Source organism: Nicotiana tabacum, chromosome 22, assembly GCF_000715075.1.
Source record: "Nicotiana tabacum cultivar K326 chromosome 22, ASM71507v2, whole genome shotgun sequence".
NCBI lineage: Eukaryota > Viridiplantae > Streptophyta > Magnoliopsida > Solanales > Solanaceae > Nicotiana > Nicotiana tabacum.
Window position 1 is genome coordinate 54091529 of NC_134101.1, and position 16528 is coordinate 54108056.

A 16528-nucleotide genomic window follows, 5' to 3' on the forward strand; every position below is an offset into this window, starting at 1 on the left:
GAGCTATGTTTTGAACCGGAACAACTCATTTAACCATAGCTTGAGCAATGCAAGATTATATTTTTGAAAATAGATTACTTTAAGTTGTGAAATATAACAATTCACAGTGTTAAGCCCCGAAGAAGAAGTTCCAATGCTACAAAATACATAAACAAAAAAGTTTTCAATTTATTACTTTGGGCTTCAAATACTTTTAAATATTTTTCAAAACAATGATGGCATCCTGCAAAAGGTCGAACATAGATTGTTCAAGACAAACCATTTTGCTTCATATTTGACAATAATATGAAACAAAATTGTATCTATTGCAATAGATATTCAAAACGGAAACTTGTCCAAATTATATGATATATAAATATTTTTATTTTTTATAACCTCGCGTCAAACTAGTGATTGTTTTCACTACCTAAAAATTCAATTATTAGCTAGCGTTTAGACATATATTTGATTGAAACTTGAAAAAAACAGTTTTTGAAGTTGTGTTGAATAATAATTTTTGAAAGTTAAAGTTGTGTTTGGACATGCATTTTATTTGAAAAAAAGTTGAAATTTTGTGAGTGGAAGAAAAAATTTCACCAAAAAATTGCTCTAAACAAGTTTTTGAGAACTTGGAAATTTTTGATTTTTTTTCCCAAAATATAATCATATTTCATAAATAAAACAATGTTAAAAAAAAATTAAAAAAATCAAGCCAAAATCTATGGCAAACGGGAGTTTAATGCTTGAAAGATGTATTTTAACAAGTGAACTTAATCAACAAGATTTAGACTTTTCCAAACAAATTGCATCATTACAATTTACAGACAAAACTTTATCTTCTTTTTTTTTCCAATTACTGGTTGACAAGCATGTGGTCGTTGAAGTATTTTGGCAAATCTTGTTGGACTTTGACCTTTGATTCCTCGTTACTTGTGTGACCATTTGGAGTGTCAAATGGGCGAGTCGAGATAAATATGGACAGGTCAAAAACGGATAAATATTCGATCTATTTTTTAGTGAATAATATGAAATGATAACTGTTTTTTATCCATTTTGTTACCGTTAATCTCATCTAAAAACTTAAGTTCTTAGACAAACCACACTTTTATCTACTTAATTATGTCTTCAACACGCCCTCTCACGTACGTGCTTGACTCCTTTTTATGAGTCAATCACGTAAAAAATCTTTTTTTTATTGGATGACGGTGAGACTCAAACCCAGAATCTTTATCTGCTCTAGCAATATGTTGAAGTGTGTGATCATCCAATCCAAAAGCTTAAATTATTAGAGAGAACATTATGACTCCAGCACTCATTAATGTTCAAGGATTGAAAATAACAATAAAAAATAAAGGTTGAATATTGGCTGATAAAATATATTAAACTCTACATATTGCGCAAATGTAATTGGCAGGTTCAATTCCTGATTTTAATAGCTACAATTTACTCATTAATATAATTTAGGGCAAAAGACTGAAAGAATACGTGTTGTCAATTCCTAATAATATTCAATTCCAGACATTATACTGACAGTCTGACAACGATTTAGATTTAAAGTAAATGACCGAATTAATAAAGGTTAAATCAATTATTCTGCTTTTTCATGTTTTCCCATTTAATATTTAGAATCTTTAACAATGCCCAAAATAGAATAGCGACTAGATAACTATAATAAGAATTTCAAAAACAAAATATAGCAATTACAATGGGAGAAAACACAAATATAAAATCTTAAGTTGAGTTGTATCTATCTTCTATATATAAAATAGGAGAAGCAAATCAATATGATGATGCCAAAGTGTAACAATAAATATTTAACTAGTTTCAAATTTTAGGACAAAATTAGTTAGGTTGGTTAATAACTAGTTACTCTTTTTTGAATTTGAATTTAAAATAATTAAATATCTATATAGTTTAAAGAAAATATTATCAAAAAAAAATATATATATAAATATATAACTTCAATGTAGAGATCTATCTATATAAAATAGGAGAAGCAAATCAATATGACGATGCCAAGTGCAACAATAAATATTTAACTAGTGTCAAATTTTAGGACAAAATCACTACTAGAAATTACAACTATGGCAACTCTTCCAAATCCGTTGCAATAGACACACTAACCGTACATGTAGGGCTATTGGGACGGATTTGGACGCGTTTCAAGATCCAACGTTACAATAGGTCTATTGGAACGGGTATTTGTAACGCTTTACAAACTGTCTCCATATAGGGATATTGTAACGGTTATGGAACTGATACCATTGTTCTGTCTATGGGAACATTTTTATTTTCTGTTGGGACAGTTTTAAACCGTTGTTGTATAATAATACCAGCGATTTTTTAAGCCTATTGCAACGGTTTCATGATATATTGCAACGGTTTTTGTAATATATTGGAACAATTATCAGTACCCTATTGCAACGGTTATTATGGGTTGTTGTTATTATTTGCTAGGTCTATTGGAACGGTTATATTCTCTATTGCAACAATTCACAACTGTAATTTCTGATATTTATGGAAGCAAAATGAGGAATATTTTCCTATTCAATGAAATTTTTTACACCCATAACTTATATAAACTACGAAATAAAATTAAAATATCCAACTAACATTATCCATATACAAAAATAAAATAAACATCGTTTGATTAACAATTCAAAAGTCAAAATATATAAGTTTGCATACAAAAAGTTCTAAACTAAAATATCCTTAGACATGATAATAGAAAGTCTAACAACGATCAACAACACTAAAGTAAGGTATTCATCACTGCTTTCATCCGCAATCATTGTACCCACAAAAGACAATCAGAAATAATTAAATAATTTTTTTAAGATAATGGAATCACAAAGTAATTAAATGACCAATTTGATAACTCAAAATTTTCACTCTCTCTAAATTCTTAAATTTTTCGGCAGAGTTTTCTTTGTAAATACGACTATCGCAAAATTTTCAACCCGCTCAAAACATTATTTGTAAATACGACTATTCCAAGATTTTCAACCTGCTCAAAACATGATACAATTTCCATACAGAACCTAAGATTCATCCACAAATCATAAGATGAGTAGGTGTACTTTAAGCAACATACAACAAACCAAAATCGTAACAACAACAACCCAGTATAATCCCATAAGTGGGGTCTGGGGAGGGTAGAATATACGCAGACCTTACTCCTACCCCCAGAGGGATAGAGAGGCTGTTTCCGAAAGACCCTCGACTCGAGAAGAAGAAAAATAAACAATAGACAATAGGTCAGTGACAGCAATAGAAGATAAAAAATATTAACAGCATCGTAAGAAATAGAAAAATAGATGTAAAAGCAATAACTATAAACAGCAATACTGCCATAGAAAATAGTGAGAAAACTACATAAAGCACTAACAACCCACAACAAAACAACAACAACAGGCCAACCCTGCCCCCGGAACAACCCTAACCTACAATCCTAATGCTCGACCTCCACCCCTTCCTATCCACAGCCATGTCCTCGGAGATCTGAAGTCGCGCCATGTCTTGCCTGATCACCTCATCCTAATACTTCTTAGGTCGTCCTCTACCTCTCCTCGTACCTGCCAATGCTAACGTCTCACACCTCCTAATCGGGGCATTTATGCTTCTCCTCCGCACGTGCTCGAACCATCTAAGCATCGCTTCCCGCATCTTGTCGTCCATGGGAGCCACGCCCACCTTCTCCCGAACATCTACATTCCTAATCTTATCCAGCCTAGTGTGCCCGTACATCCATCTCAACATCCTCATTTTTGCCACTTTTATCTTCTGGGTATGGGAATTCTTGGCTGCCCAACACTCAACCCCATACAACATGGTCGGTCTAACCACTGCTTTATAGAACTTGCCTTTGAGTTTCGGTGGCACTTTCTTGTCACACAGGACTTCGGATGCTAACTTCCATTTAATCCATCTCACTCCTATACGGTGCGTGACATCCTCGTCTATCTCCCCACCCCCTGAATAATTGATCCAAGGTACTTGAAACTCCCTCTCTTAGGGATGACTCGAGAGTCAAGCCTCACATCCATGTCCGCTTCTCCCGACTCATCGTTGAACTTACACTCCAGATATTTTGTCTTAGTCCTACTCAACTTGAAACCTTTAACCTCAAGGGCCTGTCTCCAAATCTCCAGCCTCTCATTAACGCTGCTTCCTGTCTCATCAACCAGTACTATATCATCAACGAACAACATACACCATGGCACCTCCCCTTGAATATGGTGTATTAGCGCATCCATCACCAGGGCAAATAAGAACGGGCTGAGCGCAAACCCTTGGTGCAACCCCATAACATCCGGAAAGTGTTCTGAGTCACCTCCCACAGTCCTAACCCGAGTCTTAGCTCCCTCATACATGTCCTTTAATACCATAATGTAAGCTACCAGCACACATTTCCCCTCAAGGCATCTCCAAAGAACCTCCCTAAGAACCTTATCATACGCTTTCTGTAGGTCAATAAACACTATGTGCAAATTATTTTTCCCATCCCTGTACTATTCCACCAACCTCCTGATAAGGTGGACATCTTCCGTAGTGGACCGACCCGGCATGAATCCGAATTGGTTGTCGCATATAGACACTGCCCTCCTCACCCTTCCTTCCACCATCATCTCCCAAACTTTTATGGTATGACTTAGTAACTTGATGCCCCTATAGTTGTTACAATTCTGGATGTCACATTTGTTCTTGAACAACGGTATCATCGTACTCCACCTCCATTCATCTGGCATCCTTTTCGTCCTGAAGATAATATTAAGTAGCGTAGTCAACCATTCCAAGCATGCTCTACCCACACTCCTCCACAATTCCACCGGAATTTTGTCCGGTCCGGTCGCTCGGCCCCTACTCATATTGCACATAGCTCCCACGACCTCCTCAACCTTAATACACCTACAATACCTAAAGTCTTGGTGACTCCCACAATGACCCAATTCCCCTAGCACAATGTCTCTGTCCCCTTCTTCATTCATAAGCCGATAGAAGTAATCCTGCCATCTCCGCTTAATCTGGGCATCTTTCGTCAATACTCTGCCTTCCTCGTCCTTGATGCACCTCACTTGATCCAGGTTACGAGCCTTCCTCTCTCTAGCCTTGGCCAGCCGAAATAGCTTCTTCTCCCCTCTTTTGTCCCCCAACTCCTCGTACAGACGACCGAACGCTGCATCCTTAGCCTCCGTGACCGCTAACTTCGCCTCCTTCTTGGCTTCCTTATATCTTCCTCTAGTCACTCTCCTCTCTTCCTTATTTGTGCTCTTCACTAACCTAAGATACACTATTTTCTTTGCTTCCACTTTACCTTGGACCACATCATTCCACCACCAGTTGCCTTAGTGTCCGCCATAGTAACCCTTCGAGACCCCTAGCACCTCTCTCGTCGCCTTTCTTATATAGTCCGTTGTAGTTGTCCACATCTTGCTAGCGTCCCCACTACTCCTCCAGGCGCCCATAGCCATCAACCCCCCCTCCAACTCCTGAGCTTTATCTCCGTCAAGGCTCCCCACCTGATCCTCTGTCAGTCGGTTGACCCTGGACAAACTTCTTCTTCCTCCTTAATAATATATCGACGTCCATCACCAAGAGCCTATGTTGTGTCGCGAGAGTCTCACTCGGGATAACCTTGCAATCCACACACAGCCGCTTATCACATCTCCTAAGAAGGAGGTAATTCAATCTGAGTCTTAGCCACCGTACTCCGGAATGTAACCAAATGATTCTCCCTCTTCGGAAAACTAGAGTTCGCAATCACCAACTCAAAAGCTCTAGAAAAATCCAACAATGAGGTACCTCCTTCGTTCCTATCCCCAAAGTCGAAGCCACCATGCACCTCGCTATATCCATCAGCACACGACCCTATATGCCCATTGAAATCCCTTCCTATGAATAACTTCTCCGCAACTTCTGCGCTAATAACATTCAGAGTGATCCCACCAACTACTAACTTAATCTCCGTTAATCTATCGTTTACCCTCCTAACCTCTACCACTGACTCTCTAAGTTCCCTATCTACCCAAATACCCACTATGTTCTTACCTTTCCTGCCACCCGAGTACCATAGTTTATACCCGTCCGCATTCCTCGCCCTCGACCCTACCCACCTAGTCTCCTGAACACAATCTATATTGATCTTCCTCTTCTGTAGGATCTTCGCCAGCTCTATAAACTTACCCATCAATGTCCCTATGTTCCACGATCCAATTCTCAACCTATAGGCTCCATTGGTCCCCTTACCCCCTTTTGGCCCCGTCACTTCCCATATCTCCTGCCTTCTCCCCCGCCCACCCCGAGGACATGCCCTTACTCCACCATTACAGGCTCCAGCTACTGGACGAACGGTAGCCTAGGGAAAATGCTAACACAAACAGCAACGGTCCAACTCTAAGCAAAAAGTAGTAGATATTGGCATTCTACTAGAATGACTAAACTAGAATGTACCAATACGGCAACAGTATAACTACACAAGAGTATAACTAACACAAGAGGAGGGAAGCTAAAGAGCGGAAGGTACCAACTACCGAGAATAGAACCTGGAGTGCCGACTTGATGTACACCCGAGACTGCGGAGCCTGACGTACTCCCTTCCAACTTTCCTTCGTCCCTTGGTAAAGCTCACCGACATGCTCAGCTACGTTTGCACGTGCGTCCCGCCCGTCTCCAAGTATCGCAACAAAACAACCTGAAAAACTCTCAAACACAACGGGCCAACAAGAATGGGGGAGGGGTGGCAGGGCAGTCACCGTACTGATGTGACACAGGGAGTCTGGGGTGGTCTGCCTTGGAGGCGCCAGACCGGACTACTGTCACCGGTCTGCAATCACCGGAGAAGAAGAAGACGCAGAAGCTAGGGTTCTTACTCTAAGGAAATAGAAGAAACAGGGGGAGAAGGAGAGAAGGGCAGGGGGAGAAGAGAGAATATATAGAGAGAAGGGGGTTGGGACTGGAAAAAGAGAAGAAAAGAGAGTGGCCGGTGGCGGCACAGTCGCCGAAAATGCCACTACTAGGGCTTTGAAAAGAAGACGAAGAGAAGAAAAAAGAAAAAAAAGGGACGAAGAGGTGGTCGGGGAGAGAAGGGAAAATAGAGAAATATGAGAGAGGGTGCTTACCTGGCCACTAGTTGTCGGCGGCGCCAGAGCTGGAGTTTTCTCCGGCCTATTTGAGCGTTACCTAATGAGAACGAAGAAAGAGAAAGAGAGCGTATGGAAGAAAGAGAAAGAGAGAGATGTGCGTGTGCGGTAATATCAAAACAAAATCCGCAAACAGACAAACCAAATCAAACAACTCACCAGTCTGTTATTTTTTAAGCAAGACAATCTGCCTTAACAGCTTCGAACATTATTTCATCACAAAACAACAACACCCAAACACCAAGATAATTTGTATCCTCTTACGTGTATATGCTCCGTGTAGCTACATTAGTAACTATAAGGACGATATTACGTACTAATGATATGACCTGAAGAATTCAAGCATGACACACAAGAAGATATAACAAGTTACAGGGCATAACTTAGAAACCGAATCCATTAGATCTTCCGAGATATACTCGCATACAATGTAAGTTAATAACATAAATTAGAAATAGAATCCTTCTAATCTTCTAAGAGCACCATCTGCATCAGAAGCCAGTATTACTCTGACTTGTTCAAATACCTTAGATGGAGAAAGTGGGCATGTTATTGGCTTAGTGTTCTTAATCACTACTGAGAAAGACATGAATAAAAACTAATTTGTGTCTGATTCAACAGGGAACGGACTTTGACAAACCTTAATTTATTAGAGCTAACTGGGCACGACCCTTTAGATATAAGAGGGTGTCTGATGCATTTTCATCTTTTCCCCCTCAACTTTACTCAAGTTCAGCACGTTGAAGCAACATCAACTTAGGATTCTTGAAGTAAACTTCCATTTCTACATGTTAAAACTAAGTGGAAAAGTTATCTTGTCGGCTACTCAGTTGAATGCCTTTTTACAGTGACCAGTTCTGTATTTTCACGACTAATTAGGTTTAATTGTAAAAAGAATAGAATGTTCCAGTTGTGTGTTAGTGAAGGAAGATACGGAAGCTAATGAATCTCTGATGAAATAGGAAGAAAGTCCAGGGACAACTGAACATTGTAAGAGAAATTACAAGTTTCCCACACAAGAGAAAAAGGCAAAAAATATCACAAGCTTCCATTGTCATTTGAGATAAATATCGTCAAAATCCAAACTTTATAAAATTTTGTAATGTTGGCTCTACTATGCAGAAGTTATATATCCTCCACATAAATGAAATCACCATAAAGATACAACTAAAAGATAAGGTAATAAACTGAGCATACCACAACTGCCTTGATTTTTGACTCTAGTAACAACACATTTCTCTCTCCAATCCAAAGACGAACGACTATCAACAATACCAATATCACTTAAAACTCTAGCAGAAGACGATCCACACTAAAAATCTAAAATTCAAGAACTCATTGTTGGTTACAAACAACCTAAAATTAAAGAAAAAGGAAAGATTAAAGGAAAAAACCCAAATTAGATAACAAAACTTACATATTCGTTTGGACGACTTCTCCGATTCGAGCATAAAATTGATTTTGGAATTTGAGGATTTGGGGAAGGTTAGCAACTGTCGTTGAGATGAATCTATAAGGAGTTGAAAGACATTAGAAGTAGAATGATCTTAGGTTTCTGGATTTGGATTTTAGGAGAGAAAGAGAGAATTTTGGGGGAATGAATCTTAAGAGGCAAAAAAAAAAGAGATGGGTTCATTGGATGTATCGAATGAACCAGTGGGTGGGTTTGCTGGGAAAAGATTTTAACTTTATATTTACATTATTAAAATTAATCAAAATTATAAGGGGAGGGGGGTGATTTGGAGGGTTTAGCAAATTTCAGGCGGTAAAATGAGGAGGGAATGAAAAAATGTTCCCATAAAAAAAATTCTACAACCGTTCCCATAAATATGTCTATTGGAAGGGTGTACAGACCGTTGCGGAAAAAACTTCTATGGCAACGGTTCTGCTACAATTGCAACGGTTTGATAGTTAAAGTGTGCTGATATCACCCAAATGCTATTGTAACGGTTGTAACTGTTGCTATATACACTCTATGGCAACGGTTTGTGAACCGTTGCAGTAAACTGTTGCCATAGGCCCATTTTCTAGTAGTGAATTAGTTAGGTTAGTTAATAACTAGTTACTCTTTTTTGAATTTGAATTTAAAATAATTAAATATCTATATAGTTTAAAGAAAATATTATCAAAAAAGGAAAAAATATATAATATATAAATATATAGAATAGGAGAAGCAAATCAATGTGATGATGTCAAGTGTCACAATAAAAATTTAACTAGTATCAAATTTTAGGACAAAATTATTTAGGTTAGTTAATAACTAGTTACTCTTTTTGAATTTGAATTTAAAATAATTAAATATCTATATATTTTAAAGAAAATATTATCAAAAAAGGAAAAAATATATAAATATATAACTTCAATGTAGAGATATATAAAATGATAAGACTAGTTTATTTTTTGAGATGAGAAATATTTTGAATAATAATTCATATGGTCATATTATATGCTATATGGATAAGATAAAATTAAAGAAAATAACATAAACAATAATTTCAAGAAATAAATAAAATGTATAAATATATAATTTAACTTCTTATATAGTAATCTTAATAAAAAAATTAAACTTTCATATTAAATACAAACGGGATGAACAATTTAATTAAATTTCTTATTGAAAATAATACAAAAATAATTATTAGTAGATTTATGACATATAATAAACGGAAAAGGGCCAGAACTAACTGTGAACTATAGTTCAGGATTAAAAATATCCTTTGTCCACCTATTGGGTTATTGGTATCCCTAACATTTTTTCCCCGGCCTTTACATGCCACTCCGACTAACAACTGGTAATTTTTTAAAAAAAAGGTTAATGACTAATTACGTGGAAAATGCTCATTGGTCTATTTTGAAATAAGGGACCTCAGTACATATTCAAACCAGATGAACTGTACCCACCACAAAAACCCACCCGCTCCGACCCACAAACTAATAAAATACGAATTTCACCTAACTCTAACCCTTATTTTCTCAACCATCTTCTTCTCTCCTCTTTAGGCGATTTTATAGTCCCGAAAATGTCTGCCACTTTATAGAGATTGTGTAGTAAAATATTCGTTAAAGCTGAAGGATTAATGTTAAAATACAAGATCCGCACAAGATCTTCTCTCATTCAAGTAAGATTCTACTGGTTTTGTGAATAATATATGTTTAGGGTTTCCTTGAATCTATCAACTTTTGTTGCTTTTGAAGTTTTAAGAATATTCACTTATTTCTTCCACGTTTCGATGCCTTTGTTTAGTCAATTTCACATTGCATGTGGTCCCAATTTATTATGTGTTGTCCGAAATATAGGGTTTAAGGGATGGTCTATGATTTATTTATTCTTACGAAAAAGGTCGAGAACTGACCCTGAACTAGTGTTTCAGGATTAAAAATGTCCTTCGTCCACCTATTAGGCTATTGGTATCCCTAACATTTTTTTCTTGGCCTTTACATGCCACTCTGACTAACGGCTGGGAATTTTTTTTAAGAAGTAGGTTAATGACTTATTACGTGGCAAATTCTCATTGGCCTATTTTGAAAAAGGGACCCATTGCATATCCAAAACCGTTGAGTCGTACCCACCCTAAAAACCCACATGCCCCGACACACAAACTACTAAAACATGAATTTCATCTAACTTTAACCCTTGTTTTCTCAGCCATCTTCTTCTCTCCTCTTTAGGCAACTTCATAATTCCGAAAATGTCTTTCACTTTATAGAGATTGTGTAGTAAAATATTCGTTAAAGATGAAGAACTGAAGTTGAAATACAAGATTCGTACAAGATTTTCTCTCATTCAAGTATGATTCTACTGCTTTTGTGAATAATATATATTTAGGGCTTTCTTGAATCTGTCAACTTTTGTTGCTTTTGAAGTTTTAAGGATATTCACTTGTTTCTTCCATGCTTCGATGCCTTTGTTTAGTCAATTTTACATTGTATGCAATCCCAATTTATTTTGTGTTGTCCGAAATATAGGGTTTACGGGAATGATCTATGGTTTAGATATTCTTATGGGGTCTAATTTTTTGTTGATTCTTGTTATATATTTGAAGCTTTTAGGTTAGTTAGTTGTTTGTTGGTTGCGTGTGGTCCATGCATATTTTATGTTTCTGGTAGGGTTTGGAAAAATGATTTTTTGTGTATTTATTTGTATGTGGTCTCATTTATAGTTAATTCCAGATATCTATTTGTAGCTTTTTGTTTGTTATCTCCTTGGTGGTTGCATGTGGACCCCTGCCTTTTTTATTGTCTGTTTTTAGGGTCAATAAAGAATGTTAGTTTGTCTTTTATTTTTTTGATTTTATATGTTAGATGGGTCCCTTTATCTTATTATTGTATGGCTTGCATATGACTTTTTTGTATAATGCTTGAGAAGGTAGACTTGATCTTTAATTATGGGGGCAGATGGGTCTTGAAGCCTCTTGTGATTTATATTTAAAATATGAATCATGTGTTGCAAAGATATGATGTGGATATGTTGCCTTATATTGACATTTGTGCTTAATACAGTGAAGTCCTTAGGTTAAAGGAGGTGAAACGGATTTTATACGACAGGGTATTCAGGTAGATAATATGTGGTTGAGGGTGATGAAGGCATTAGAAAACTAATATCTTTACTATCTGCCAAGTTTAATGTGGTCCAGTTATTTGTTGTACATGAAGGTGAAGAACGAGTAATATCTCCTAACATTATTCAGTATAATGAACAAAATATTGGCACACTAGAGGTTGGTACTAATTGTGACTCCTCTGGTGAAGAGGGTGCTAGTGAAACTGACTCTAGTGATTATGATTGTGAGCAGTTGGAACTCTTCAGGAAGGAAATGACTAAAGAAGTCACTGAAAAACTGAAAAAATACAAAGAACTAGAAAAGGGAATGAGTTTTAAAAGCTTGGCCGAAGCTAAAAGAGTTATGGGATTATATGCAGTTGCTACTAGCCATGGCCTTAAAGTAAAGAAGAGTGACACTACTAGGGTGAGATATAAATATGATGTAGGATGTCCTTTTGTGTGCCATATATCCAAGAATAAAAAAGATCAAGGATTTAAAATCAAGACCTTAAACTTGAAACATAAATGTGACCCGGCTTATACAAAAAGAAGAGCCACTACCAACATTTTAGCACACTATTTCAAGTACAAGGTTCAAAATAGTCCAAGTACAAGGTGAAAAACATGAGAGTGGATTTGGGGGATCAATTCAAACTTAATGTTAGCTATTCCACTATGAAAAAGGTTAAAAGGCTTGTGTTAGAGAAATTGAAGGGTAGCTACATTGATGGTTACAGTAGATTAGAGGCTTATGCTCAAGAGTTTAGGGATATAAATCTTTGCTCTGATGTGGGGATAAACATATCCAAAGATGCTTTGGAACGAGGAAAAAGAAAATTTCTTAGAATGTATATTTACTTCCATGCTTTAAAAATTGTTGTAAAGGAGGATTGATGCCTTTAATAGGTATGGAGGGTACTTTTCTAAAAGAAAAATATAAGTGAATATTACTTGTTGCTATGCCACAAGATTTAATGAAATACTTTTATCCCATAACTTGGGCAGTGGTGAATAAAGAAACTAGTAGGATTTGGAAGTGGTTTTTAGAGCCACTAAGAAGTTCCTTTGATTTGGAAGATGATGCATCAGTGACATTAATATCTAATATGGAAAAGATAATATCTAACTATTTTTATCCACATGTTTCTTTGTACTAGTTTGACTATATGTTTAACTCGTTGTTTTCATTTTTGTAGGGTCTGCTTGATGTTGTTTCTACTATGCTTCCTAATGCAAATCACATATGGTGTGTTAGGCACATAGAAGCTAACTATAGCAAGAAGTAGAGGAGTTTGGAGTTAAAAAAGTTGTTGTAGTGGTGTACTTGGAGCACATATGAAGAGGAATTTAAAGATTATTTGAAGTCCATGGGTGATGTGACTGAAGAAGCTGCTAAGACCTTAGTAGGATATCCACTCCCAAAAATTGGTGTAGAGCATACTTTGACACCATTTGCAAGAACAATATGGTGGACGATAACTTTACAGAATCTTTCAACAAATGGATTTTAGAAGCAAGACAAAAACATATAATCAAGATGCTGGAAGAGATTAAAGTTAAGGTAAAATTTTATTTTCTTTACTGTTTTCCATCTTCTTAACTATTTTTTAACTTATTAACTATTTTGCACTTCTTAACTATTTTTTTCATTTGTTAAATGTGTTCTCAACATTTTAACTGGACGGTGATGAACCTGTTAAAAGATCATGAAGAAGAATGTACAAATTAGAAAAGGAAACATCAGCCTATATGCCATGGAACTATATAGTTATTACAAAGCTATTGATGCAGAATATGAAGTTGACTTTAATGGAGAATTTGGATATGAAGTGATTGAAGGCACAAATAAGAATATGGTCAATTATGAATTGAAGAGATGTACATGCAGGGCATGTGACTTAACTGGAATACCATGCTCTCATGCCATCAAAGCTTTACTTCATAAAAAGCTTGATCCATTAAGTGAGGCACATTAGTGGTATTAAAAGAAACTTCCATGATGATGTATGTGCATAAGATACAACCTGTTAGAGGTGATGAATTCTGAAAAGTTGAGCCAAAACATGCTATGGAGCGACCAGATGTGCATAAAGTGGTTGGTAGACCAAAGGCCAAGAGAACAAGAAAAAATGATGAGGTTAGGAAGAGAAAGGGGTTATAGTCTGCTTAAAGGAAAAGACTTCTCGTTTAATGTGGGTATTGTAGTGAACCATGTCACAATATCAGAACTTGTCCATTGGTAATCTATTATTCATCTATATTCAACTATTTCTTTATTGAAAATTTGTGTTTAGTTCCACAAATTTAGTTCCATACTAAGCACATGTTTCAACTTTTGTAGGTTCATGGTAAGCACAAGCATTTCTTCCAAGGAGAATATTCTCAAACTGTGGAAGATGTGCCCTTGACAACATCTCAAGATAGTCAAAATTCAAACTTTGACTTCATGCCTACTCCTAGACTGTGATGACCCAAAAATTTTATCTTTAATTTAAACATTAATTTATGTGTTCTATGAAGATGTTGAGAGCTTACCTGCTATGAATTACGTATCACCAGAATAGTTGATGTGAATGACGTTCATTTTCTAGAAATATATTGCTTATCGGGCCACTGTTAGTATTGTTTTCATGTTATATTACATTGATTGGATTATGTATGTGTTGTTAGGATTGATTTTTGAGATTCTCTGGCAGGTGGATAGGCCCAGTTACAAATGAAACTCTGGCTAAATTTTTGAAAATTTTGGGAGTTAGTAAAATCTGAAAAATTGAAATATGCAAAAGAAGAGATAAGTTATGTTATGTGTTTGGGGGCGGACTCTACTTCTCATTCGAGGACTATTAATATGATCAGTATTAATTGGATATGATAATAAGTGTACGGGGCATATTATAAGTGACGTGGGGTCTAAGGAGAGGCCTAAGTCTAAGTCAACTTGGAAAATTTTATAATAGACTAAAGTTCCAAATGAGTACGCACAAGATGAAATGTTGGATGAGCATATTTACTTATATATAAGGGGTTATGTGATGGACAACCTATCAAATGAAAGACCTTCGAGTCTAGTTTCTAACTCTTCCCATCGTTCGTCATTTGGACACTCCTACAATAAGTTATGACCAAATCACCAAACGCTTGCAGAATTTGTACTACCGCGTTGCGCCTGTGGGAATTTCCAGAATGTTCCGAAATTTCATTTCCAAACACTTTTTGCACAACCCCGCATTGTACAAAATTGAGTTTTTATAACCAGACCCCCATTTCATTTAACTTGATTGGGGTTCATTTTTGGGCAATTTCTGGTGTTTTAGAGAGAAGGGAGAACGATTCTAGTGAGAGGGAAGGGGAGAACTAAAGATTTCACTACTCTTCCTTGAATCAAACCTTGAAATCGCATCAAAGGGTTGCTAAGGCTTCAAAGAGGTAAGAATTTCTTTCCCCAATTCTTCAATTTCGAAATCCAACTAGAAATAGGTAATTAGTAAGATGATTCTTGGATGTGAAAGTATTAATTATACATGCGTGTACCAATAAGGTTTGTGGGAAGATTGTTGAGTTCAAATGAGTAAAGATTGAGTTGAAAATGGTAGAAATCTTCAAAGATTTTAATTGAGGATTTGAAAGGCAATCCGATGTCGGAACTCCATAATTTTTGTATAGTTGAACTCGTATCGGAATGGGTGTTCGAATTCCATGAGTTTTTTTGGGATTCGAGACGTGGGTCCCAATGTCGATTTTAAAAATAAATTTCGGATTTTAATCCGAAAAATTAGTAATTTCATATGAAATTAATTCCTACGATTCGTGTTGAGTATATTAAATTATTTCTGACCAGATTTGAAGCTTTCGGATGCAAATTCGCGAGGCAAAGTTTTATTGGAATCTTGAATTTGGTTGTAAAGCGAGGTAAGTGTCGTGGTTAACCTTGACTTGAGGGAAAAGAGCCCTTAAATTATTTGTTAAGTGAATTTTCATGTGTAATGACATATAGGCGAGGTGACGAGTGCTTGTACGTCGTCAAATTGATTGTTTGCATAATTATCTAAAAATCATAAATTATTTTAAATCATGAATTAATTATTACATTAATTATTTATCTCAAATTCCTTATTCAATATTATGTCTTAAATCCATGTTATAATTGCTACATGCTTATTTGAATTATGTGTCGTAATTGCTACTTGACATTTAGCATATTATATATTAAATTGCCTATTTTTTCCATGATTTTCACAATTAATTGCTACTTGTCATTACTTGTTTCCTAAATAAATCATAATAGTTGTATGCTTCGTTGTCTAATAATTTCTTATTAAATGTGGTATTTATTGGAGTATTTTTTACATTTAAGAGTTGTTTAATTATATTGTTGGAGTGGGTTGCATGCCGCAACGAATTTATTTTAAGTTTATATTGTTGGAGCGGGTTGCACGCCGCAACGGAATTTAATTGAAAGATTATATTGTTGGATCGGGTTGCACGCCGCAATGAATTTTATTTTAAATTTATATTATTGGTGCGGGTTGCACGCCGCAACAGAAATAAATTAAGGGATTATGACTGCTGAATTGACTTCAATTTTTGATATGATTTACCGGTCTTACTTCTATTCATGTTATTATTATTATTAGTGCGTACAGGTTAATGTAAGCGACATGCCTTAACCTCGTCACTACTTCGTCGAGGTTAGGCTCGACACATACAGAGTACATGTGGGCGGTTGTACTCATACTACACTCTGCACTTCTTGTACAGATACCGAAGTTGGTCCCAGTGGCGTACAATAGATTTGCTTGAATTAAGCTATTCGCAGGAGACTTGAGGTATAACTGCATGTCGTTCGCAGTTCTGAAGTCCCCTTCCA

General features: G+C 36.1%; 1 protein-coding gene across 1 annotated transcript; it reads right to left on the bottom strand.

The window, feature by feature from the left end:
- Nucleotides 1-4137: 4137 nt before the first annotated feature.
- On the bottom strand, nt 4138-6166 carry LOC142175859 (uncharacterized). The gene is made up of 5 exons (XM_075242858.1): nt 5782-6166; nt 4897-5293; nt 4590-4737; nt 4270-4442; nt 4138-4150 (listed from the first exon to the last, which is right to left on the bottom strand). The coding sequence occupies exons 1-5, from the start codon at nt 6164-6166 to the stop codon at nt 4138-4140; spliced, it is 1116 nt and encodes a 371-aa protein (XP_075098959.1).
- Nucleotides 6167-16528: the final 10362 nt, after the last annotated feature.

What these genes read in the sequence shown, in the direction of transcription:
- LOC142175859 (XM_075242858.1), bottom strand. Translation starts at nt 6,166, where the DNA reads ATGGGTAAGTTTATAGAGCTGGCGAAGATCCTACAGAAGAGGAAGATC. An exon ending in GGGAGTCACCAAGACTTTAG is followed by an intron (nt 4,738 to 4,896) that starts GTATTGTAGGTG and finishes TATTATCTTCAG; the next exon opens with GACGAAAAGGATGCCAGATG. An exon ending in AGATGATGGTGGAAGGAAGG is followed by an intron (nt 4,443 to 4,589) that starts GTGAGGAGGGCA and finishes ATTGACCTACAG; the next exon opens with AAAGCGTATGATAAGGTTCT.